The 26,046-nt window shown below is 42.7% G+C and overlaps 1 protein-coding gene and 1 long non-coding RNA gene across 2 annotated transcripts in view; one reads left to right on the top strand and one right to left on the bottom strand.

Annotated features, from left to right (window-relative positions):
• EFCAB5 (EF-hand calcium binding domain 5) overlaps positions 1-26,046 on the bottom strand; it is a 61,860-nt gene that overhangs the window by 11,178 nt on the left and 24,636 nt on the right. Inside the window, exons 6-16 of the mRNA XM_043499476.1 lie at positions 23,260-23,415; positions 17,303-17,402; positions 15,110-16,417; positions 13,751-13,843; positions 13,555-13,647; positions 12,115-12,329; positions 10,753-10,909; positions 4,457-4,746; positions 3,288-3,460; positions 1,758-1,986; positions 285-437 (exon numbers count right to left, since the gene is read on the bottom strand). Coding sequence (XP_043355411.1) covers positions 285-437; positions 1,758-1,986; positions 3,288-3,460; positions 4,457-4,746; positions 10,753-10,909; positions 12,115-12,329; positions 13,555-13,647; positions 13,751-13,843; positions 15,110-16,417; positions 17,303-17,402; positions 23,260-23,415 — 2,967 coding nt within the window. The remainder of the gene's footprint in view (positions 1-284; positions 438-1,757; positions 1,987-3,287; positions 3,461-4,456; positions 4,747-10,752; positions 10,910-12,114; positions 12,330-13,554; positions 13,648-13,750; positions 13,844-15,109; positions 16,418-17,302; positions 17,403-23,259; positions 23,416-26,046) is intronic.
• The window catches only part of LOC119844506, a 49,975-nt gene that overhangs the window by 12,029 nt on the left and 11,900 nt on the right, over positions 1-26,046 (top strand). The window contains exon 2 of the long non-coding RNA XR_005289296.2: positions 25,425-25,576. This is a non-coding gene — a long non-coding RNA (uncharacterized LOC119844506). The remainder of the gene's footprint in view (positions 1-25,424; positions 25,577-26,046) is intronic.

The raw sequence follows: 26,046 nt of genomic DNA, 5'->3' as shown, positions 1-26,046 counted from the left end.
GAAGGGAATCCCAACCAGCCTTTCTTGGCTTAAGGAAGATCACTGTAAGGGGCAGCAAGAATGAAAAGTGGCATTCCCTAGAGAAGGAACCTTCCTTCCCTTTTCCCGCACAGAATCTTGTATCAGGTACTAGAATCTGTGGCAGGATTAATCTTGGCTGAGAACCAAACTGAGCTAACAATGGTTGATCCCTGCCAAACTGCACTAGCCCAATATATCACTATTATATCAAGAGGTCTCTTCTGTGCAGTGGTCTGAGACTAATGTGAAAGGACTAGGCATACCTTATCTTTGCCAGGCTCTACCAGGTACATAGTGATGTTGCGGATGGTGGGTGCCCTGGTGCAGAGCCAACCCACAGCAGTGAATGCAACCTGCAATATGTTTTCCAGTGTGCGGACATGGTGGTAGGCTTTGCTGAATATGCGGGAAACCCCCTATGGAAACAGAACCCTCTAAATGACTTGGAGATAAAGTCGGGGACGTTTTCATAGCAAATTAAGCAAAAAAAATTAGTAAAATGTTAGTCTATAAAAATTGCTTTTAAAGGAGAGAATCTCTAAGAATATAAAGCTATCCTGTGATTGCCATTGTCAAGGGGACTCCAGAGTTCAGGGGCCCAGGCCAGTACTGGAGGGCTGAATGATTGGAGAACGTGGTCTCTGAGAAGGGAGGACTTGCCTCCCAGTGCTGGTATATTGTGCTCCCTCCTGGCCAAGAGGGGTAACTACAATGAATCCGGTTCCAACAGCAGTTATCTACTAGCATTCTGGCCAGGTAAATAAAAGGGGCGGGGGGAATTAAAGTTAAGCAAAAATATCAAACAAGAAAACTAAGGAATAAGTGATGCATGAATAGGGGCTAGGCTGTGCACCATCTATCATTTTTGTTTGACTGTGTATCTCTGTAAAGTTCCCTTTCTTCCCATTGTATCTTAACATCTACTGAGATTTTCCAGATTCTGTTTCTATTGCGCCCATTGCTGTAGTACCTGGCTGCTGATGCTATCTCCAGTTTGACTTCCACTAATTCGAATCATTATCAACTGGCAAAGTAGAAACACATGAAGAAATTATACTGAAATTTTTAAGGGACTGTAGAGAAGAAGATTTTTTCCCTGATCCAGCCTGAAACATCTGGATATTTGGAAACACTGGTAAAGGAACCTGAAGTGCAGTGGTTTGCAATTAGTCCAGAAAGTATAAAGTGAACAATTTCATGACAAAAGTATGTAGCTAAGTTCATGAAGGAGAATTCCATCAATGGCTATTGACCAAGATGGTCAGGGATGCAACCCCATGCCCTGGGGGTCCTTAAACCTCTGACTGCCAGAAGCTGGGACTGGACAACAGTGGATGGTTCACTTGATAAATGGACCTGTTTTGTTCATTCCCTCTGACACAGGCTGCTGTCGGACAGGATACTGACCTAGATGGACCGTTGGTCTGACCCATTCTTATGTTCAAAACATGCAACCACTGTGTTCAGTAAATAACTGCTAATAACTATGAACTTTGTACAAATCTCTTTGTAGTTCACCATTCACATTTAGAGGTAAAGCCTTCTACATAAATAACTGATACAGGGATAATACTGGTCTATTTGTGTCATTTTCATCCCAGAGAGTAAAATGGATTTACAGTACATTTTCTAACTGTACAGCTGCTGCCCATTCACAGCAAGGCATGTGAAGTCCACGCAGTCCCAAACTGCTTGTTTGAACCATTTAATGACCCTGCTTTTCTCATTGTGCCCACCTGATAGAAACCGATCTCGTGGGTTAGAAAGATGGTTTGCTCACACTGGTCCCACAGGGTGTCAAGTCTTAGAATCCCGAAGGTCCTCCATCGGGAATCCTGCAGTGGCAGCACCAGGAATGAGCCTCTCCTCTCTCGTTCTGGCCGGTCATAGTTCCAGAAGTGAATATTTCCATGGAACTTAACTCTTGGAACATGGATTGGCTTCCCCTCTTCTGCTGCTGCAAAGCTGAGGGACAGGAATATCATGGGGAGGGCAAGAGGAGGTTTGTAGGAGAAAGGTAAGTAGGCAGAGAAAGTCTTTAGAAAAACTCTGAGGATTTCCAATACATCTGGGGGTAAAATAATTCAAACACAGGTGTTCAATGGAGAGAGGGAAACTTGAAAGCAGCAGTGCCCTGAAGACTCCCACAGGAAATGGTGGATAGCAATTAGACAGGAGGGTGCAATGCCACATAGTACCAAGAAGGCAAACAAACCCACAGTGCAGTTTTGGGCTCTTTATACTAAGGCATCCTGGACTGGAGTAGGAAGGTGATGCTCCGGTCCTGTCAGGCACGGATAAAACAACACCTAGAATACTGGATCTACCTCGTGCATCCCAGAAACATAATGACAATAATACTTAGCACTTACATGGCACTTTTCATCTTCAAAGTTCTGTAAAATATCAGTTAAAGAATGTAACTAAATAGAGATAAATGGAGGGGGGCAATTCAGAGGGGAGTAATAGTGATGGACTAGAGGGGATGATGTATAAGGAAGGAGATAAAGAGACAAATATGTAGAACTTACATAAGTGATAAGCGGGCATGATGATTGTTTCCTAGAGCTTAAAGGGTATAAGGGAGTGGAAAGTGCTTTGTAGTGATAGAAAGGGGGTATACATAGTAGTAACGGAAGAAATTTAAAAGAAATTGTAGGCTGAATATAATATAAAATCTTCTTTAAGAATGAGACTTCTTAGATTGTGGAACCGTCTCCCCAAGTAAAGGAGTGGGCGCCTGATCCCTTAGGACATATAAAACACGGTTGTATAAAGCAGGGGTTCTCAACATTTTTTCTTTCTGAAGCCCCACCCAACATGCTATAAAAACTCCCTGGCCCAGCTGTGCCACAACATCTGTTTTTCTGCATATAAAAGCCAGGGCCGGCATTAGGGGGTAGCAAGCAGGGCAATTGCCTGGGGCCACATACCACAGAGGGCACCGCAAAGCTTTTGGCTTCAGGTGGTGTGGCTTGGGGCCCTGGGCTGCAGTCCCGTACAGCGGGACTTTGGCTTTCTGCCCTGGACCCTAATGAGTTTAATGCTGGCCATTGCTTGGTGGATCCCCTGAAACCTGCTCACAGCCCCCAGAGGGCTCTGGACCCTCTGGTTGAGAACTACTGGTAAAAAGTACAATCAGATTTATAAGGGATAATCCTGTGTTGGCCCCTGAGGGATAGTCTTTTCCATAGTTATTGTACTCTCTAAATTCCATGATTCAAGTGACTTAAGAAAAGGTAACAGCTCTGTGCAGGTTTCCTTACCTTACTCCTTTCATGTCCCTGTAAAGTGCCTGGTTTAGGATGTATGGGGCATCATCTGAGGTGCAAGCCACATACCGCAGGAGAACCTCTCCCCGCTCTGGTGAAAGCTGGTTCTGTTCCAAAAGGGCAATATATGCACTGATCTTCTTGTTATTCCCATGGGCTTCTGCATCCTAGCAACCAAATGTTTCACGTTACATCTGTGCATTAGCCACTGGCCATTACACTTATTTCTTGTACTTACAGCTTATCTCATTTATCACAGGATGTTATTCTAGGCCAATGACTTTATTTCTCTTACCCCAGATGATTAATGATGTCCATGCTGTCACTTGTCTAATGCGTTCTGGGCCAGTTCACTGTATCATCAACTCAAAAGCTGCATTCTGACGGGCAGGGAAGATGGATTTGTTTCCTGCTTCTGCTAAGCAGAGACCACTTTCTTCTAAAAATACAATCTGCCCCTAATGACCTATGCCTAAGCAAAAAGCCCAGTGAACTTCATCTCCGGGGCAGACTGTCTTGGACCAAAAAGGCAAGCAAATACCAGAGTCCAGAGCCTTCCCACAAGGATACCCTGGCTCTAGCCTTGAGAAGTTAAATCTAGGAACAGCTAGCAAGAGTGCATTAGCTGCCACCACACTGCATAGGAAGAGAAGAGGGTCCATTATGTAACTAGGGGTCATCAGATAAGCCTTTAAAGATCAATATTAACACCTTAAATTGCACCTGGAAGCAAATGTGAAGCCATTCACACTACAAATTCTCCATATGTATCAAAAACTGAATGTGTGTATTTATTTTCAGAAACCATAAAACCAGGAACATGCATTTCTGGATTTTATTTTATTAAATTTTCCAAAACTTGAGGTGATTAGGTGATCATGACCATGAGACACTGATGGTACCTGATAGGTATAGCACCTGGCAAGAGCTTTTGCATCTCATCCCTGACCTACAACAGCCTCAGCTATTTAATGTCTGAGTCTCCTGAACAGCAAGTGATTACACTATCTTCAAATAGGCATACTGAGGGTAGGTGAAGCTTCCCAGATCAAGTTACACCCACCTGGACTGGTGGTGAATGTAGCCCTTTAGTTGAAGACAGTGTCAGCCATAATCCACACTAGACAGTCTGCGTCACTCATGCAGCTGGTAGTGATGCATACCTGGGAAAGTGCCTTAAAGACTGCCTTGTACACTGGCTCCATGCTTGCCCCACTGGTCTCAGCTGCATGCTGGATATTGTGCAGCCACTTCCTCCTGGAAGAACTTCGCAGGCGCTCCACGTGGGTTTGTGCCACGCTCATGGTCAGAAACTCCACCACCGTATCAAGAACTTCGTCTTCGTTACCAGTAAGCTCAGAAACAACCAATTCCAGATAGGTTTGAAATTCCTTTGGAGACAACTTCACCACACCACCGGGGTGTGTGTGTGAGCAGCGAAGGTGCTTCTTTGCTAAGGGAGGAAACACAAATAAGGACACAGGCACACCTGTCTGTTTTGCTCTCCCTCAGTGTTCCCCGCCCATCATCTGAAAGAGTCACTCTTTCCACTCACTTCCTCCTCCCCAAAACCAAAATGTAGGTGCCATGGCAGCCATAAAGGCAGGAAGCACTCTCTCTTCCAGATCACAGTGGTCTCAGACACTGAGAAAATCACCTGGACAGTGCTCCCAAATCTCCCCTATGCAAACCTCCACAAGGCAACCAAGCTATACATGTCAGGGGGAAATCTGGAGGTTGCTCGCAGAATCACATTCATCTCAACCACATAGCCAAATTGCAGGACTTAGGATGACCTGCTGCAGCCAGGGGCATGTAGATGTCCCTATTAGTGCTGCATGCTCCAGAAGCAGCCACAAGTTCTACAGAAGAACTACTGGCCACTCCCATTAACACCCTGAAGGCGAAAGCCTACTGATGACCTCACAGTTCAACCTTGTCCCCAAGGATTTCCATTACGTACAGCTCTTGGATTCACTATGGGGTTTTTAAGACCTTCCAAAGCATTTATAATCTTACTAACTCTGCTTTGGTTGTCTGGGTTGAATTACTGAAATAACATTTGTATTGTATTAAATCTCATATTGAGGATGAAACAAAATTAAAGCTCCATTTATAGTACATAGATGACTGGATGATGCTCTGGAATAGTAGAATTTCACCAGAAGATGCAGACAGGGAAAACAGGAAGAAAAGCTCTGTTTTACATGGCTCTTCTCTGAAGATCACATGCTCTGTACTTCTGTTCTCCCCCTTTCGGGTTTCACGGTTGAGTTGATCTACAGTGATTTATTAGTTTCAAAAATTACTAAGGGCTCAGTCATGACCTGATGAACATTTCCTCCCAGAGTAGTAAAGGGGCTACACACATCAGCCCTCTGTGCCAGGCTGCTATTTCCCATCCTGCACATGTGAGTAGAGGGTAAGCGGACAGGGAGGGAATGGGTGGAACCTTGCCACATCCCCACTTCCAAATGCACCAGCCAGTGCAGCCGAACTGACAGAGGGGAGGAGTAAGCTGCGCTAGCACAAGGACTGACACAACTTACCTCCCCCCTGGAGAAAGGGGGAAGCATGGCCCAAACTGAGACTCTCCTGGGGTGGCGTAGCTATGCATGCCCCTTACTCATGCTGGATTGCAATGAGCCCATCTACCCCTACATGATTAACCCTAAGAGGGTTGACATACATGGAACACTGAAGAAGTCTCCTTCAAAAATAACCTCTGGAGTACCTAGCCAGCGTTGCAGCAGAGAAGAGAGTAGATGTGATATAACTGGATTCCAGTCAAGAATTTGATACTGTCTCATGATATTTTATTCCCAGAGTTTATTCAAATTGGCTTACCTATGAACATGTCACAGGAGAGAAAACTGTTTGTTGGGCAGTAACAAAGGGGAATGATAAATGACAATGCATCAAACTGTAGGGAGGTGAACTTGAAGATTATGACGAATGATGATGAACATTGTAGTAGCACATAGGGCCCCAATCATGTGCTAGACACTGTACAAACAAACAAATGGACCTGCCCAAAGAGCTTTCAATCTAAATAATGTACAGCACATTAATGACATTCACAGAGGAGACTAAACTGGAAGGTGCTGCAAACACTAATGAGGACAGTGAAATAATACGAAAGGACCTAGACAGATTAGAAACAATAGGAAAATAACAATGTTAGACTCAACTTGGAAAAATAAATGCCAATACATCAGAGGGGGAAATAATCCAAAAGATAACTATGCAGCAGGAGGGAGACACCTGTAAAGCACAATGGCTTAAAGAGATCTGGCAATGAGAGTGGACAGTAAATTACTCTCCCTCTCTGGCTCTGGTACAACTATACTTGGAGTACTGCACTGAATTCTGGGCACCTCATTACCAGAAAGATACCAACCGGAAAGTGTTGATATAAGAGCACTGAAATGATTGTGGTATGGTGGGAGTGACGTATAAAGGAAAAATTCTAAGAGCTTTAAACATGCATAGTTTGTCTAAGAGATGACTAAGGGGGAAGAGGGTAACAGCCTGGAAATATGTGGGGGAAGGAGAGGAAGTGTAAGAGAATACAAGAGAATAAAACATTAATGGGATGAAACTAATCACAGGAAAAATCAGGCTGACTATCATGAAACGAACCATAACAAAGATGTCTATCAGGCTGGAATAGTATTCCAACGAAGTAGCTGAAGAGCTTTCACTTGGAATATTTAAAGGCAGACTGGACAGAGCACTAGAAAATGTACTGAAGGGAACAATCTTGCACTGGACCCAGGACCTAGCAACTCAAGGGAGCCCTTATTTGCTTTTATAATATGTGTTGTGTGGGAGCCCCCCAAAATATTCCTGCTTAGGGCCCACAGTGGGCTAGCACCACTTCTGCTGATTTCTATGATTCTACAGATACGTGCAGAGACCTAGAGAGGGTACAGACTTTTAAAGAACAGGCTATAAACCCTACGCCACATAATTAGGATTAATACTGGGCCAATTCTGAAAATGTGAGCCTCTCCTATTGTTTTCTATTCAGCTAACTCCTGGACTTATCTATGCAGGGGTTCTTCTCAACTACCCAGCCTTCCTCATTGATTAAATAGTTCCTTATGCACTCCAGTTAACCCCCATAATGCTATATTTGCACACAAGAGGGTGCTCTTATACAGTTGTTTGAATTTGCAGGCTAGGCTTCTTTCTGAAACATGGTATTCATCTGCTGCCCCCACTACAAGTACAAATGCTCTTATTTTGATCATCTGTCCTGCACCCTCATCTGAAATTTTGCAGTCCCCAAACAAGTAAACCGAGAGAGAGCTGTTTGCCAATAGGCTTCAGTGCCTCAGTTAACTGATAAAAAATTAAGTGTGTGTGCAAGTGTGAAGTTTGCTGCTAGGAGAGTAGTATTTCGTGATCAATACATGTAATGGTTTGTAAAGAACAGCATAATGGAAAATGCTCTGACAAATTATATGCCAGAGAAGGAAGGAAGCCGCTCTGATTGCCTCTCAAAGCATCCAAGAGCCTAAGACCCTGATATTTATGGGAGCTAAGAGTCTGCTCCCTTGGAAGTCAATGAGAATTTTATCATTGATTTCAATGGAAGCACAGGTAAGCCCTACATGGCTCTGGACCATTTAGAAATGTTTGCCAGTGACTTACTGTCTCTTGGAGCTGCAAAAATGTGCACAAATCTTTTTTTATGGAATGTTTAGGTTTTGTGACAAAATGAATAATGTTTGTGTTTGGGATACTTCCCCCCTTTTGCTCCCTTCCTTCTTTCCTCACTGGCTTTTTTTTTTTTTTTTCAAAAAAGGTGGAAGGCATAAAGAAATACCCCCCAAGCCAAACAATGTTTACTTGTTTTTTTTTGTCAAAACCCTCCAAAGAATTTCTGTCAAAATAATGTCTCAGAAAAGCCATTTTTCATCAAAAAATTATTAGACTAAAAATGTTTCAACCAGCTGTATGTGCAAGTGGTCATCATGTGGCTTGGGAGTGGGCATCCTAACGTCTCCAGCACAGGAGACATGGTACCACACACGTACTGTAGTATCACCAGGCCTAGTTCATGCCCCTATAACTAGAGCTACTAGCAACATCTTTTTCAATGGTGCTTTTATGGCTAGGGTCTGCCTGCACTAACATCGGACTCTCCACAGTCTATGCAAACAGAGAAGCAATCCCTTAAGCCATGCACTGCACTAACCCCTGCTCTTGTGTATGTACATACAGGAGGTGTGCCACGCTGGGTCCATGCAGGAGAAGAACTTCCCATTGAGCTGTACTATTCTTTCAGCCACTCTGACGGTTGTTTGGGAACTGTCACTAGAGTCTGGCTGTGTGTGACATTCTTTTGGCTGATGTGCAGTCAGCGGGATGCAGTAGAGGTATAATGCCAGAATATAGACTAACTGGCAAGGGAGGGATGGTACCATTGGTGGAGAGTTTCTCATTTGCAGAGAAAAAACTGGTTCAGCTTCTGAAAGAGTGAATCTGCTGTAGAACTGATGGCTTTGGTGGGAATTGCATGACCCTGCAGGATTGCACTCTTGTTAGCAGGGATACAATTCAACAAACTGTAAGACACAGGGACAGTAAGTTAAATCAGCCTGATCCCATGAATCCTAAAGACTACATCACTGCTGCTGGCCCCTCCATTTTCATGGGACACTAGGATTTCTAAGGCCCACAACATTATTAAGATGAGTTACACTTCTCTATCAAGATGAGAATTGACTCTCTAAAGACAGACGTCTCAGGGTATGTCTGCACTGCCAGTCCAAAGAAAGTTAGACATACCCATGCTAGCATGGTTAAAAAGAGCAGTGTAGATGAGATGCATGGACTTCAGAGTGTCTGTACAAGCACATTGGGAACCCTTGTTATGTATTCACTTTGTTAGACCATGCTGAAGTCCTGCTGCTGCATCTATACTGCTATTTTTAGCCATGCGTGCATGGGTAAAGCTAGCACAGGTGTGTCTATCAGTGCTGCAGTCACACCTCAGACTGCAGTGTAGACACACCCTCAGACCTTGGGCTTTCCTCCATGCTGAATGCAACTCAGATCTGGGGCTGGTCTGCAAGGCCACTGCCCTCTTGTACCATGATATCTATGAAAGATTAGCCAGAGGCAGCTGGGGATAGTTTTATATTGCTTATATGTTGTGTCCCTTTTCCTTTCATCCTTTGTCTGTTTATTTGTCATTCAGAGTGTAAGCTCTTCAAAGAAGGGACTGCACCTCCCTGTATTTCTATACAGCACCCTACCAGAGTTTGGGCACTACTGGGTTATAAACAACAATAATTTATATCCCAGCAGGTAAGAGACTGCTGGGATGGAGTGAGTGCTCCAAGGCAGGGCCACTTCCCTGTGGCGGTGTTAAATTGACTGCAATATGCTGACCTACAACATATGTTCTTAGAACCACAGAGATGGCACTCTGCCAATTCTGCGTTATATGGCCCCAGGACAGGGATGCAATTGACTGAGGCATGACAGTACTTCCCACAGCTAGCCTGACATGAGATGTGGGATGAGGGGATTTGGGAAGGTTGTCAAAATACGCCATATTTAATCATTCTTGTCAGCAATAAGTAGCTTGGACAAATGTCACATGCAACCTTTCAGGAGGAAGCATTGGGAAGGGTGGCTGTCCATAGTGGCAGACTAGTCTATGGGATACCCAAAAAGTTCCAGTGAGTACACAACCCTCCCCCCTTAATATGGTGCTTGGGAGTACTATGGCTTCGTAGCATATCTACTGAGCTGCCAGATGGATTCTGAGGGCCTGTTGCACGTTTGTCTGATCCAGCCTGTTTTCCAGAGGACCAACTTTGTAAAGTTAGTCAGATAAATGAGCTGATTTTAGCTGCTAAAAGCCCCACACAAACCACAACTCCAAATCTCTATCTCTATCACGAGAGCTGAACTCCCTGTGTGGATTCTGAAAGGCCATTTGAGGCCTGCAGGGAGCACTGACAGTACCATTCCAGAGGCTGGCTGAGGAACACCCATTCAGTATAGCTGTGTACAACAGAAGTCAAGTTGGACCACGAATGTCAAACGCAAGTTGGACCACAAGTGTCAAAGCCACAGGACTGCTCTATGGCTACAGTTTTCACGTCCAAATCATGGTTACTTACTGCTCATTACAACAGATACCCTTTTTCTGCATTTCATTACCCTGTGAAAGCAGCAAGCTGCCACTTTGACACCAGCATGAAAGGAACCCAAACTCTCAGGCCATGGATAATTGAAAAGAAATGACACTTCCTACCCATCTATAGCCACAAACCTTCATTTTCATTTCATCTACAGTTCCTTATGTTTACGATGGCATATGCAAAAATAGTCCTTGCCCCTGGCTTCATTAGCACCAACTTTGAACAGCTTGTGACTCAGTATGTTACATAGCGTTTTTCTCTCACTGTACACCTCCAAACTGGTGTTTTCTTACCCTTTTTCAGAGCCTCTTTTTCCATTCCATCCTTAAATGTGCTTAGAACAGCATCCACCTCTTTCAGGTCAAGGTACCCGGAGCATTCATTGTCCCACTTCTCAAAGAGTGCCTCCAGGAGCAGTTTCCTTCGGGCCAAGAGAGCCTTACGGTGAACCTAGGACAGGGAAGAAGCAACAGAGACAGGAAAGCTGTAAGGAAAAGCTGGCTTTTGACAATGCTCAGTGTTCACACACACCAGTAGGGGAATTGCAATGGCTGGTTCACCATTTGGACATTTGTCCATTCATGATGGTCACAAAAAGCCTGTCATCCAGGCAATCACTGTAAAAATACCATTAAGATCTGAACTAGATGGCAGTCACAAAATCAGGAAGATATTGGAAAAGATTATACAGAAGTGACAGCTCAGTTTTAGCAGGCCGAATGAGCTTTAGCTTCTCAAAGGGATTGACTCCCAATGTACATACCAGGAGCCAATGTAAGATCGACCCCGCCAGGGGGCAGTTTCACACCCCAGATACGTCTTTCCAGCCACAGCTGAGTGGCTCCTTCTAAATGACACCCACAGTATTTTGCAGTGTTTGCTCTTTCTGTTTGAATTTGCAAACCGTTGATTCTGGTAGCGCCTTTCACTGTGCGGGGCCCCATGGGGCTGCATGTGCTACTTGCCACTTAGAACCAGTTTTTGCGCAGCACCAGATGCTAAACGGCTGGAAATGGAATTCATTGAACAGCAAAGAATGTTGTGTTCAGCATGAGGATGGCAGAGCTGTCAGATCCAATATCTCACCCAAATTAGGTCAGCAGCACAGAGGGAAATGAGAAAGAAGTCTGAGGAAACTGCAGCTAAAGAGGTAGACATGATGAGAAATGGATCAGCACTTTGCAAAGATACTGGACAGAGTGGGCTTGTGTTTGAGTGAATATATTTATTCCACAGCTGATAAGGTTACTGAACTCCCAGTGAGTGTAACAAACATGCCAGTGCACATGCAGACTATACATACCCTCCCACACATGCACACACATGAACACTGGCAAATGCAGTAGTTTAAAACTGCAGGTTTCTTGCTTGCATGGGTTACTCTCTAGAGGTGAGACAACAGAACTGAATATCTTAAGTGATTTTACAGCTGGCTTCCCACCTGGTGCCTTATAGAGTCAGGCTGTGTGACAGGCAGCCAACCTGTGGCAGAATTAGCCCAGCATTATTCACAGGGCTAATGTGGGGAAAGCTCATGTGAAAATAGAGGGCAAAAAAACCTCAACATAAGAAAGCGAGGGCGTGGGTGGTTACCTCCACTCCACTAGCCATTTGTTTTTTTACACATAACATCAGCAAAGCCTGTCAGCATTTACTTTTTCCAACTGTTTGATTTTTTCCTCTTCAGTCTGTCCATATCCTTCTTTCACAAATGCAACAAGTTTCTTCACAGTTGGCAGAGAGCTGTCTTCACCAACAAAGGTCTCCAGGAGCTGTACGAACTGGGGTAGGTTGAGGCAGTTCTTGTCAAAGGCACTCATGGCAACGGAGGCACCATGGGTCTGAATATCTGCCATGAGCATACTCAAGTCTAGAGGGGAGAAAATACATCACCCAGCAGGAAGCCAAATGCTGATCCAAAGCTGTGCATGTGACAGGTGTCAAATCATGGGCTGAATATGGATTGAGTGAACATTGAGTAAGGGCCCCAGGCCTTGGCCATACGTATGCTTGAGGAAAAATACCAGTAATATTTCTTCACAGTTGTACTGCAGTCTAATGCAAGAGGTGTCATGTAATGAGGTCAGGTTACACAATACAGCCTTAGCTGAAGTCACTGTTATACAACAAAGGGTGTGCTCCTGACACGCAGTCCAAATATCCCTTGTGGTCTTGGAGACCAAAGGCTCACAATAAGTGACAACAAGAAAAGGAGTACTTGTGGCACCTTAGAGACTAACAAATTTATTAGAGCATAAGCTTTCGTGAGCTACAGCTCACTTCATCGGATGCATGTAGCTCACAAAAGCTTATGCTCTAATAAATTTGTTAGTCTCTAAGGTGCCACAAGTACTCCTTTTCTTTTTGTGAATACAGACTAACACGGCTGCTACTCTGAAATAAGTGACAACAGCTCCTTAGACAATGGGCAAGATCTCCCTCGAGCCCACACCTGTGAGGTTCTGCAGGTGTGGAATGGGCACCACCCTCCCCACCGCTACCTGGCAGCCATGGTAGGGCCACATGCCTTACCACACAGACCCCGTGGAGATAAAAAACACAGGATGTACCACCTCGGAAGGCTGGACTGCCAGCTTCCCTTCCCACGGTGCCCTATTTAAGCCCAGAAGGAGGCCAGGAAGTGTCTGTGAAGTGAAGCAGCCTCCCCTGCCAGTTATCACAACAGACCTGCCTCTGTGGCTGCTCTCAGACTTCCGACCTTGGCTTGGAACTCAACTTCCACTTTTGAACTCCAACCCTGGCTTCAGCACTAGGATTCCGACACCAGCTTTGAACCCTCACTTTGGTACTGGGACTCTGACTCCAGCTCCAGACCCCGGCTTTGCTCCTTAAACCTTAGCTCTGTTCATACCCCCAGACATCAGTACTAGGACTGATCCCAAACTTCAACCACTCTTAGATTCTGACCCTGGTTCTGACCTCTGACTGAGGCCCCTGGACTCTTGCACTAACCCTGACCACTAGGCTGGCTGTCGAAGCCCCAGTCATGAAGTTTCACAGCAGTGCCATGATTTCCATAGACACTGCCTATCACATGAGGGCCAAGCTTAACATACAGCACTGCAATCAATTACCTGCAAATCTGGAATATTCATTGTTCCAGTCCTCCCGAATTTTCTCACCATAGCTACTATACCTGAAACTTAGGTCAGAAGCCAGAAGGTCACCTGGCAGAAAGACAACCCATGTTATGTAGAGATAAAACATTACATTCATAGCAAAATACAGTCTCTAGAAAGAAAAGTAAAAAGTGCTGAGAGCTGCTGTCACCTGACCATGGTATTCCATCAATCAATTGGGCTGCCTTTTCAAATGCCTCTCTAGCTTGTGCCTGGGAAGCTTCTCTTGGTGGATGAGATGGACCTGAAATTTTAAAAAAGAACCATCTATGAACTGGAGGTGGTTGAAGCCCAAACTCCATGCAGTCCTACAGGCCGAAATCCATCCACATAAGCACAACACACCTGTGTCACTGGAGCTACCCTTACTATATATACTTATTTATTTTCAATGTATGAAATTCCCCCTTTAACAAACTCCCTGGGTATGTGCCACGTTTCTTAAACCCAGCTCCAAACATCCATTTTAATAACAGCAGCAAACACTCTTCCACTAAGCAGAATATCTGGACCTCCTGGTCCCACCCTGCCCAGGGGCAAAGACCTGGAGAACAGACTCATACCTCTGCCAAATCAAAAGGGGAATCAACTCCCATAGAAAAGGGAATATGTGCATTGTATGAATAATAAATATACAAGCTCCACCTGAGATAAGGAATTTGTCACCTAATTTTAAATGGGACACAACACAAACCCAGCCCCTGTAGTGAAGTGGTGGAACACAAGAGGATTGACAAATGGAGCACCGGAGGGGAAGTCTGTCCCAGTATTTGTATTCAACGAAGTGTTTAGCATGGTTTAGTGGGAGCCCTGGAATTCTTCTATTGCAGCTTTCCTATAATAAGGGGCCTGAATTGAAATTGAAATTGAAAAGTACAATATCCCTTTTAGAAATGTGACAAGAGATTAAAATAAGCACCTTTTGCTATCCAATGCCATAATCTATCTCCTTAAGGCTTTTTGTTTCATTTTCCTAATAATTATTAAAACACATTTCTATATTTAATGTTACCAGATTCCCTTCCGTCATGATATTCCAGAGGAACAGGAAACATTAAGATTCTGTCTATTAGAAAGGCAGTGTTGCTTGAAAAAGCACCATGTTGCTTTCAAATGGCTGTTTAGTGTCTGGAATACATATCACAGATCGAGCAAGTGCTTGATATTGTCTAAGTGGAACATACTGTAAAATCTTGATTGGAAACATCATGCTGAGAAAGTATAAAAACCTAAGTCATAAACTTGCACCAGTTTAACTTAATGTGTTTTTTAAACCAGTGCAGGTTTTTATATAGATGCTCTTATTTGGTTTAAAAGTGTCTATTTCAACTGAACTTAATCCAGTTTTTCTAAATCAAAATAAACTAGTCCCAATATGAAATGAGAGTGGCTATTCATATACTGGCACAGGTTTTAAATCAGTTTAAAATCACATCTATAGTTAAACCGGTGCAATTTTGTGTGTACCCAAAGCCTAAGATCCAATGTCACATCAGAAAGTATGCTTTACCTGTACTCTGGTCTTGCAAAAGTGTTGGCTCATGTGGAAGGCTTGGTGTGGAGTCCTCAGCCTGCATGTTGGTCTCTGTGCTTGCTTGTAATTCTGATTGACTGCCATGAAGTGTTTTCTCATGTGGAAGGCTCGGTGTGGAGTCCTCAGCCTGCATGTTGGTCTCTGTGCTTGCTTGTAATTCTGATTGACTACCATGTCCCTCAGAACCACTCTCTTTTTCTTCAGGGAGTTCTTTCCCAAGATCTGCAGTTTCCTCTTCATACTCTGGTATTAGAGCAGTGATTTTCTTCTCTGATTCAGCTCCCTCTTCTGAGATTATGCTTTCTGCTTCAGGCATTAGTATTGGAACTGCCCCATTCAGCTCTGCAATCAAATATTCTTCTTGACAAACTTGTGCTTCTAAACCAAGTTCCTTCTCCAAGGTTATATTCTCTTCTTCAGAGTTCGGGGCTAGAATGAGTTCACTTGGCTCTGTAGCCACATTATGATCTTCCTGGCTGACCCATTCTTCAGAACCATGTTCTTTATATATGTTTACATTCTCTTGCCCAGGAGCTGCTACTGGAATAGGTTCATTCTGGCTCTCTGCATCTGCAGTATCCGTCTGATTCTCTGTGTCCATGTCCTCACTGGAAGTAGTTTCCTTATTAAAGGCTGTAGATCCCTTTCTACTGTCAGATTTGGAGGCTTCTTGGCTCACATTAGCATCACTTGCTTCCGTTTCCAGGAGGGTTTTTGGTGCTTTGGGATGTGGTGATGGGTCAGTTTCTTCCATCTCTGTAGTTACATAGAGTCCTTTCTGGCTGACCTGTCCTTCAGGACCATGTTTCTCCTCTGAGACTGGATTCTCTTCTCCAGGAATTGATGCTGAAACAGTTTCATATAACTCAGCAGTGAAACCTTCTCCCTCTTGATTCACCTGAACTTCAGAACCAGGTTCTGTAAGTGAGACTGTACACTCTTCTTCGAGGGCAATTACTGGAACAATCTCACTAAGCTCGCCAATTAAACCAGGTTCCTCCTTACTGATCTCATCTGTCCCAGATTCACTCATGGCCTTTTGTTCAAGAGCAACCGCTTGGTCTTGCTCTGCCTCTGGCTCTCCTGGTTCATCTATCAAAATGCAAGTTTCATATGCAGCTTGACCATTAGCAGCTAGCATTTTAGAGGATAGAGTCCTTCCCTCAGAAACTTCTGTTTGAGACCATGCAAATATTTGGCTGGATTCCTCAGAAGCTATCTGTCCATCATCAAAGTCTCCCCAGAACTCAGTAAGCTCTATTTCTTGCAATTCAATTATTGGCCCTAATATAGAAAAGTAGTTGTTTAGTTGAGAGTCTGCATTGTTTTTATGATTGCTAACTGGAGGTGAAGTAGAATGCAAAAGAGTGAGAAAATGGAGAAAAGTACTTCCTAGTGAACATAGAATTCCCTGAAAGTACTACCAATGCATACAGACTCAGAAACCCAAAGCTTAGCTTTGGAGATGGAGCTTTTGTAAACTGGGCAGTTTCTTTACTTCTAGAAGAATTCTTCTGGTTATCAAGATGTGCACTGTGCCACATGCCATACTGCCATGTTTCTGTTTTTCCATATTAAAAGGGAAGCAATGATTTATATGTTAAAATTTCCACTGTTTCTGATCTAAGCAAGATACTCTCAAGTAGTTTATGCCAAATATCTAAAAATCATTGTAATTTTATGTAGAATATCTTCTATATTCTCTCTGTTCCTTTTAGTCTTCCATTCTTACAGAGAAATTTCAGTTTAGAAGTAGTGCTAACATTTATCTAATACTTCCCAGATTAAATTACTTTGGGGACAATTACTTTGGGGAAAATAATCTTATTTGCAATAACTGCTTATAATAATATTAATAATTAATAATACCAATTAATAATAAAAAGTACTCTATTCTACAGCAATGTTTCAATACATAACTTTGCCAGTTTGTACACTGAAGTGTTTCTGACCACTGCATTTATATATTTTGCAAAAAAAGTTTGTCTAAATGTTGAAAGTTTTAGGCCAGCTCTAATTGTGATATAAATGTTGCAGTGTTGGTCTAAGAGACTTTTAGGTTTCATCTGTTGCTGACAATACTTATAAAAATGTATTATAACTGGAAAACTTCATATGAAATTTTAAATATGAATTTTTAAATATGTTCCAACTACTCATTGTACTTACATTGTCTTGGATTACAGAATCCCCTCCTAGCAATCACTGGGCTGCTGTCATAGAAGTCTTCGAGTAAGGCCAGTGTCCTCTGCCTGTCCAAGAGGCCAGCCTAGACATAACAGCTACAATCAATGGTTCAAGATTGTTTCTTTAGTTCTGGTTTTTCACATCAAAACTTACCAATGAAGCATCTTGTGTGATCTGTAAAACCTGAGCGCTACCTCTATGTGAAATGTAGTCCTTGGCAATGGGCCAGAACAAGACCTATGGTCCAGATCCTCAAAAGTATTTTGGCACCTAACTCCCACTGATTTCAATGGAAGTCAGTTGCCTAGCTATCTTTGAGGACCCAGGCCTATGTGTCGTGAGTCCCACTTGTACCCTCAAGGTGAAATCCTGGTTCCACTAAAATCAATTTTATTGTGCTAGAGCCAGGATTTCATCCACAGGGCTTAAGTGGCACTTACAGGAGGTATGTTTTCTTATATGCACATGCTATCAGATAGTCATATTCCCCATAAAACAGAGCTGGCTAATTGTATGACCAATAATAGCATCTGTTCTATATGTGAAGATGAAAGTAATTCCATCTCATGCTTCAAGGTCATGATGCCTGGAGGGGGGTGACAGAGGAATTTTCTCCTCTAGATATAGCATTGTGCAACTGTAGTGGCTAAATGCATTATGGGTGGTTTGGTTTTGCTCCTCCATCACCTCCTTTAAACCATCAGGTATTGGCACTACCAGAGAAAAGAGCTACACCAAGGGTATGAGCTGGTGTGGCAAGCCCCTACATTCTTTTTCGAAGGCATACATGTTCTTGATAATGATAATAGATATAAACAGTTCTGATGCTCTAGCAAGCAGAAGAGCAGTTTCCTGGTGGGTTTCTGGCAGAGTGACTAGCATTCATATCACCTGCAGTGGTTCTGTGTACGTGTGCATATTTTTTAAGCTTGTAAGAAAGGCTGCTCCTACTCTTAAGAACTGCTACTTGTCTTGAACAGGCTTGGGACCTCTCACTCTGGCCTTGCAGAGACACATCCTGGAAGTAATGTTGACCTCTGGGAGCCAGGGAAAAGCAAGCCTCAGTGCTCTGTGACATGCAGGGTAGCATTAACATCCTTACTGCTCAGAGACAGGGGAAGGGGATAGCAAAAGCAGGAAAAAGATGAGGAAATTGTGATTTTAAAAAAGTAAAGCAACCCCAAAGGATTGGAGTTCTTCCATTTTAATAATGAGTTAATGTTGTCATTATTTAAGGGTTCTCACCTTCATAATCTCCTTCCCATTAGTGTAATATAGTATTTGATCAGATCATAAATTACTTAAATCTATTATTTGTGGCATCCAGTTTCACATTTGAATTATAGATTTCCTTCCAAGGTTTTGTTCCCAGAGTAAAAATTGCCAAGTGTAAAATTCACTAAGATGTTAATTCTGTGTCAACCTTTCCATGCCTTTAAACTGAAGAAATAAACAACGGTTGCCAGTGTATTCTGGAAGCGAGCCCAAGATGGGTGATGGGTAGCCTCAGTGTTCGTAATCTAAAAGCAAAAGTGGTGGGAGGGAATGAGAGGACTCAGAAATGAGCGGGAGCTGTCCATACTGGACTAGAGTCAGTAGCTCCCAAAGGGTCTGAAACTCAAAAAGAGCTGGACAACTGAAGATGCAGAAGAAAAAGGCTCCAAGGAAAAGGAGGTAATGCTGATAATTTAGGAATCAAGTAAATTATATTCTGTATTACTGAAACACCTTCCATCCTGATGGATTCAAAGTACTTCACAAACTCTAAGCATACAACAGCACTGGGTGGAGGGCACCACACTGTGCAACAGTGGGGAGGGAGAGGTAAAATTGTGCCCAAGGAGACCTCAACAAACTCTATCTATCAGCAAGAGTGACAAAAGTTCTTTAAAAAGAAAAGGAGTACTTGTGGCACCTTAGAGACTAACAAATTTTAAAACTTAATCTTTCCCTGTTTGCTGTAGAGGATGTTGATCAGGTGGTTCCGCAGTTTCTTTGAGAGTGTGTGGCACAAGCTGTCAGCATAGTCTGTGTGGTATGTAGATTGTAATGGATTTTTTACCTTCAGTCCTTTCGGTATGATGTCCATCTGTTTGCATTTGGAGAGGAAGATGATGTCTGTCTGTATCTGTGCGAGTTTTTTCATGAAGTTGACAGATTTCCACTCTATACGGCTAAATTCAGTGCCTTGCATAATGACAGGTTTCAGAGTAGCAGCCGTGTTAGTCTGTATTCGCAAAAAGAAAAGGAGTACTTGTGGCACCTTAGAGACTATAAACTTAATCTTTCCCTGTTTGCTGTAGAGGATGTTGATCAGGTGGTTCCGCAGTTTCTTTGAGAGTGTGTGGCACAAGCTGTCAGCATAGTCTGTGTGGTATGTAGATTAAGGTGCCACAAGTACTCCTTTTCTTTTTGCGAATACAGACTAACACGGCTGCTACTCTGAAAAAAGTTCTTTAATAGCCATAAAGAGCAGACAGAACCTGTTTTTTTATTTCTCAGCCTCCTGTAACTCAGTTTCTGCTGGCCAGAAGTGCTAGGATGTCCAGCTGTATTTCAGCTGCATCTTATCTTTTAAATTTATTATATTAACAGTTTATTTCCAAATCCCTTCCTCCTCTTGACGCTAGAGTACAGTCACCTTGTTTCCTAAGAAAATATCATGCTGTTTATGTAGTTTGCTTTTATATTTAATATCCCAGATCTAATTCTGCACCTCCTTAACATCAATCCAAACACAAAACTGTCAGCACCTATTTTTGAAGATATGATCGCATCACTGGTGGAATGTTTGGATACTCAATTGAGTATTCCCATTACACGCCCTTCTTTTCACTTTCAATTATTTCAGCTGTTGCCCATCACAATCACTTGAAAGTTTCTCTGACAGTTGTCAGCACTAATGCAAACTTTCATTTACATAAGAACATAACATTTTCTCCAAAAAGTAATTTGAAGATGATGTTTGTGGTTACAGATGCTTTTTGCCAAGTAATTAAACTACATTTTGGGGACAAATACAAATATGTTGACAACAGTTTGGTCTGACTGAGAATAAATGCTTTTCGATGCTATGAAAAACAGTAGAGGCACAAAATATTTAAGTGTGGAAAGAAATGACTGGACATGGACTGGGGATGGATTTCCATCTTGCTTTAAATTTGATGTAAACTCCTGGATTCGTATGGCTTTATCAGACCACCCTCAGGCTCATGGCTATCATGGGACAAGGACCCCTTACAATTCCATTTGGGGGTTTTCAGTAGTATAAGGTTGGGAGAAGGGATGGGGATACTAGGAAAATCATGTCAATGCTACTCACAACCCAGATATAATAGCATTATAATGGGGTCTTCAATTTCCTTGCAATAGTATACTCAGTGAAAAATATGTCTTATCAGTCTGGTGTATGAATCTGGGATGATGACAGATTCCAGCCAGGTATCACGGAACACTGAGTCCTTCACTGATCTGCAGAGAAGGTTCACAAAAAGAAAAGGGGGACTTGTGGCACCTTAGAGACTAACAAATTTATTTGAGCATAAGCTTTTGTGAGCTACAGCTCACTTCATCGGTACACCATAAATAGCAGCAGGGTAGCTGTCTTCATACTGCCTCACAAAATATGCCTTCACCTGGCATAGTGGGATTACCCCCCCTAGCAGGGAGAAGAATTAGTTCAGGCTTCCTGGCTCATCCAGCCCTCGGCCTCTCTGCTGGGATTGGCAACAAAGGGGCCAATTAGTGCTACCCACAGTAGTGTTTTCTTGTGGGAACTGGACTGAGATACCCTAATTCCTTTCACCCGGCCACCACATGGTGACAACCCTGAGTCACTTCAAGCAAAGGCTCTATAACTCATTGCCAAATCCCCAAGCTGTACATGCCAGCATCTTCTGATCAGTGAAAGATCAGCAGTTACGTTCTGATTATTCTGCACTGTGTGTAGGAGATGTGTATACCATGACAATAAAATATCCTTGATGCTGCCCAGGACAGCATTGCCAGGATGACTAAGGGTAAGAAAATCTTTGTTCTTTTTCTGTCTGAAGAGGAATCAGATAACTTGTCAGGTGTGCAGTATTTTGAAAAGTAATTTGTTACTGTAATCAGTTACTTTTGAAGATCCTGGGCAGAAAATGCACAGCAAATTCATGCAGGTACAGTTCCAATGTCAAAAGGAACTGTGCTAAACACACCGAGGCACAGTGAAGGCCATGAGCTTTAAATCCAAAGTGTCTTTTCTTTATGGGGATTAGAGCAGAGTTTTAGTTCTGTTCTGACATTGTTTTGGGGTGTGGTTAAGTAGCTAGCCTAGCTATTCCAGGGGATTCTGGCTGAGCTGACATCCTCACAGATGTACATTTTTAAAATCATAATAATGATTGTGTGGAGTACTTGTAATCAGACTATATCTTAAATGCTTCTCTCTCCATTTTGTATCCCTTTATGGCCCTAATTATAAATAACTGAGAGAGAGAACACCACTCACCCTACAAAATGGGAATAATTACCTGCCACCAAACAAATGCAAATTAGAAAATGGAAAGAACTAGCTTGCTGTGCTTCACAAAATGACTACCACAGGTGATAGATCACACTCAAAAAGTCAGAGGTCTTCATGGATTAGTTTACTCTCTGATCTTCCCTGTGGGTACAGTATAGCACAGATTGATTATAGCCCTGGAAGAGCAACCATGTCAGATCCAAGAGAAGTGCAGTAACTATGGTGTTTGTAAACTAAATGTGGTGATCAAGTCTGCCTAAGCTGATATCAAGAGCAGTCATATTTTTACTGTGATTATTTTTCTCCACCCAAAGACTGGTGTTCATGCAGGTAGGTGTTCTCTCTTCTCATTTGATTCTAGCATTAATTATTCTTTTCTGAGATGGCATTGTTATCAGAGGCAGAGAGATGGTGATTACTAAACTACAAAGTAAAATGTGTGATATCATCCCTTCTCACACATACCTGTGCTTTTATGTTCAGTATTCCATCACACTCACCCAGCAGACAATGAGAAGAGAGGGGACTCCTTCAAAATGCAGAGAAATAAGACTGTCTGTGTTCTCTTCTGTCTACCTTTTTGATCTTCCTGATGGGGATTAGGAATTTAAATATCTTCTGGTTGAGATGGAGACACATCACTTTTCCCACCCCTGAGCTGAGATAACAGTTTGCCTCACGTTCTCTAAAACAGTGTCGTTGTAGCCATGTCAGTCCCAGGATATTAGAGAGACATGGTGGGGGAGGTCATATATTTCAACAGAAGTTGGTCCAATAAAAGATATTACCTTCCCCACCTTGTCTCTTTAATTCTCTAAAACACATTGTTGCTGCTAAAAATGTGCTCTGTAATTCTATTCTTTTAGAGATAATGACCTAATTAGAATGATATTATAGAGCAGTTAATTCATTCTGGGTAGGCTTGCAATGAACTTTAGCGGAGGGGTGATGAATGGAAATCACAACACAGGTAAGAGGGGTAAATGCAAGATTATGGAGACAGGATGTTGACTGTTTTTATGTCTATGGCTATGTCTACACTGTAATAAAAAACCTGCTGCCCTGAGCCTCCGACCCCGTGAAGGTCAATTGACTCATGAAGGGGGTGGGTCTCAGTGCCCAGGCTTCAGACCAAGAAGCAGCTCCACAATTTTTAGTTCCAGAGGCCAAATCCTGCAAGCCTGAGTCAACTGATCTGGGCTCTGAGACTCAGCGCTGCAGGTTTTTCATTGCAGGGTAAACATGCTCTATATAACAAGTATCAACCCATTTCACTGTGCAACAACTGCTCTCTTCCGAAATAAGCAAATTAATACCAAGAGAGAGCTTGGAGCCAATGACTAGGAATGAAAAAGAAGCAATTACATGAATGAGAGATACTGGATCAGAAACATGACATTGTCAAATATATGTTGAGGGTTTCTTTACCTACCTTTCCATGGTCACAGTCCAGGAAGAGTTCAGTAAACATCTGCCGCCAGATGTCATGTCTTATTATATCTCGGAAGTCATCAGCACACTGCCAGAGGTGCTTCAGGAATTCCTGGAATGTGTCACTTGTAAAGGTTTTGATGTGAGAATGGACATACTGTGGAAGAAAATAAGAGGTAGAAATTTTTAATTTCTTTTCCAATAGTCCCTTTTTGTATGTACATTTTAAACTGTACTGCATATGGGGGACAGAGGCTGGGATACCTACTTGAAATCAAAACCAATTTAACACAGGATCTGCAGTTTAAGTACACTGTCCACAAGAGTAATGCCAGATTTGGTGCATGGATGCTACTGCTGTCCATTTCAGTCAGTATTGGGGCCCCACTGTGCTAGACACTGAACAAACACTTATTAAATGTGTCCGTCTCATTCCTGATCCAAAAGGTCACTTAGCTACTCTCACTGGCTCAGAGGCATTGGGCCAGAGTCATCCTTTATGTAATTCCATAGACTTAGACTCTCCAGTGATGAATGTGGCTCTGTATGTTCTTTCTATAGCATTTGGTATTCTTGACATTACTCCGGAGATGCCATCTTGAGCAAGTTGCTTTTGCAGGACCTGCAGTGACTCAATTCTTTAATGCCAGAAAAATATTGCTGTCCAAGCCTTCAGAGCTGATGAGAATCATTCTGGCTACCATTTGAAAAAACAACAAGCACCATCACTTGAAAATGACCTTGCCGTCACCTAAGTCCTCTGACACTGGGAATACTACGCAATACTACTAGATTTATCTTAAGCCCTAGTCTTGGAGACACTTTAACACTCTCAATTTATAGCCATGTGGGTTTCATAAGCAAAAGCAATACTGTTCCAAAAATGTGGTCTACATAAATAATAATGGCTGTCAGAACAAACCAGAGTCTCAAAGTGTGGGCTGAATTATTACAGCCGGTTTCTGGAGTCGGTCACAGTGATGGGGAAACTACAAATGTTGCAGGGAATTTTTGAAATGTGGAGGTGTTTCCCATTAATCGCTTTCTTAGGAGACTGAGAACTAGGGACTCACATTCATGATCTTAGACTCTTATTAACATTATTATCATCCTCAATGATACAACATGTTACGTTTGCTGTAAATGCTGTACAGGTAGGTTACTGCTAATTAATATTATTTGTTACTATACTGAGTGGTTCAAAAATACATTGAAGCAACTGAGGAAGGGGCAGAGAACAGGGAGCCAATGGAGGAGGGTCTATGAAGCAATGTGAGATAGCTCTGAGTTTCACCAGAGAGAGAAGTTACAGAGGTGGGTTGGAGGAGGGAGCAGTGGACCTGTGATTAAACTGATCCACGGGCTCTGTCCCTTGTGGAGCAGGGGTGCATCAGCAATGGGGCTATTGCAACGCTCAGGCCCATGGGCTGATGGAATCCCCCTACTAGTCAAACAGTCCCCTGGGGGGAGGATTTGGAGGATTATTAGAAAGAGAGGCTGTGTTATGTAAATGTCAAAGAAGGTCCTGTACTTTATCATTTTAATAGCCCTTCTCAGATAGGTCTGCATCTGTTGGTTCATGTCACAGGTCACAGGGAGTCAGTGAAGCAGGTGAGACAAGCAGAAAGGAAAAGGTACAGATCATTCTGAACTCAGCTACACCACACCAATCCAGTACAATTCCACTGACTTCAGTGGAGATGCTCCTGATTTACACTGATGTGAGATCAGAACCAAATCTCTATGGGGGAATACACTAGAATTCAATTCACAGAGCATGGTGGTAAATTATGCATTTTGGGAAAAGGAACTCAGGTCATATTGAGCTACCCATGAAGCGCTGAGTCCTATCTGGTGCTAAGCATCTTTAGCTCTCACTGACTTCTCTAAAGCCGGGTACCTAAAAATTAAGACACCTATAATTAGAACTCACTTTTGAAAATTTGGCCCTTAAAATCTCTGTGCCTCAATTTCCTCATCTTAGAATGAGGGGAAAAATGCTTATTTCAAAGAGAAATGTTGTGGCTTAATTAATGTTTATAAATGTTGAGATACATGTACTATAGAAGACAAAAGTTGTGTTATTATAGACATAGAATTTACTTTGAAAAAAATATTTGCCTCAAATGTTTAAATATACTTTATAACAGTTTCCTTTTATTTTAGGAATGATGGTGAAGGCATGAAAGATAGAATAGTCACTAATACAAGCCGTAGAGAAAAGAGGAAGAGAGAGCCAACAGAAAAGTACCATGAGTTCACCCCTAAGACAAGTGCAACTCTTTAATGCAAACGGGAGACACATGAACAAGAGGAAGGTGAGATTACATATCTAAGAGTGCTGGAAGAAAGGAACATGAAAGCCTCTCGGATTCTTTCCGCTACGGAGTTCCTATCTCTTTCTCTCCCCTATCATGAAGTGAAAGGACACATTTCATTCCTGACCTGTGAGTCATTCCTCTCATAACACACCTTCCCACGTGGCACTCATAGTTGCTAAATTCCCTTTCTCATTCTCAGAACTATTCATCGGTAGTGATTAGGTATCCTCTGCTTTGGGTGCCCGCTAAATATCACCACGAGTCAAAGCCCATTTTAATAATTAATTTCTCTGCCTTTTTAAGTTTGTGGTTCACTGGGACAGTGCTCGTCTAGTCTGTGTCACCTTAGGCCACGTCTGCACGTACCGGGGATCAACGCTGCTGCAATCAATGCAGCGGGGGTCAATGTAGTGGGTCTAGTGAAGACCCGCTGAATCGACGGCTGAGCGCTCTCTGGTCGACTCCGG

The sequence above is a fragment of the Dermochelys coriacea genome, chromosome 17, assembly GCF_009764565.3.
Source record: "Dermochelys coriacea isolate rDerCor1 chromosome 17, rDerCor1.pri.v4, whole genome shotgun sequence".
Classification (NCBI taxonomy): Eukaryota; Metazoa; Chordata; order Testudines; family Dermochelyidae; genus Dermochelys; species Dermochelys coriacea.
The sequence above is the reverse complement of the archived record's forward strand: the minus strand, read 5'-3'. Positions and strand labels throughout refer to the sequence as shown.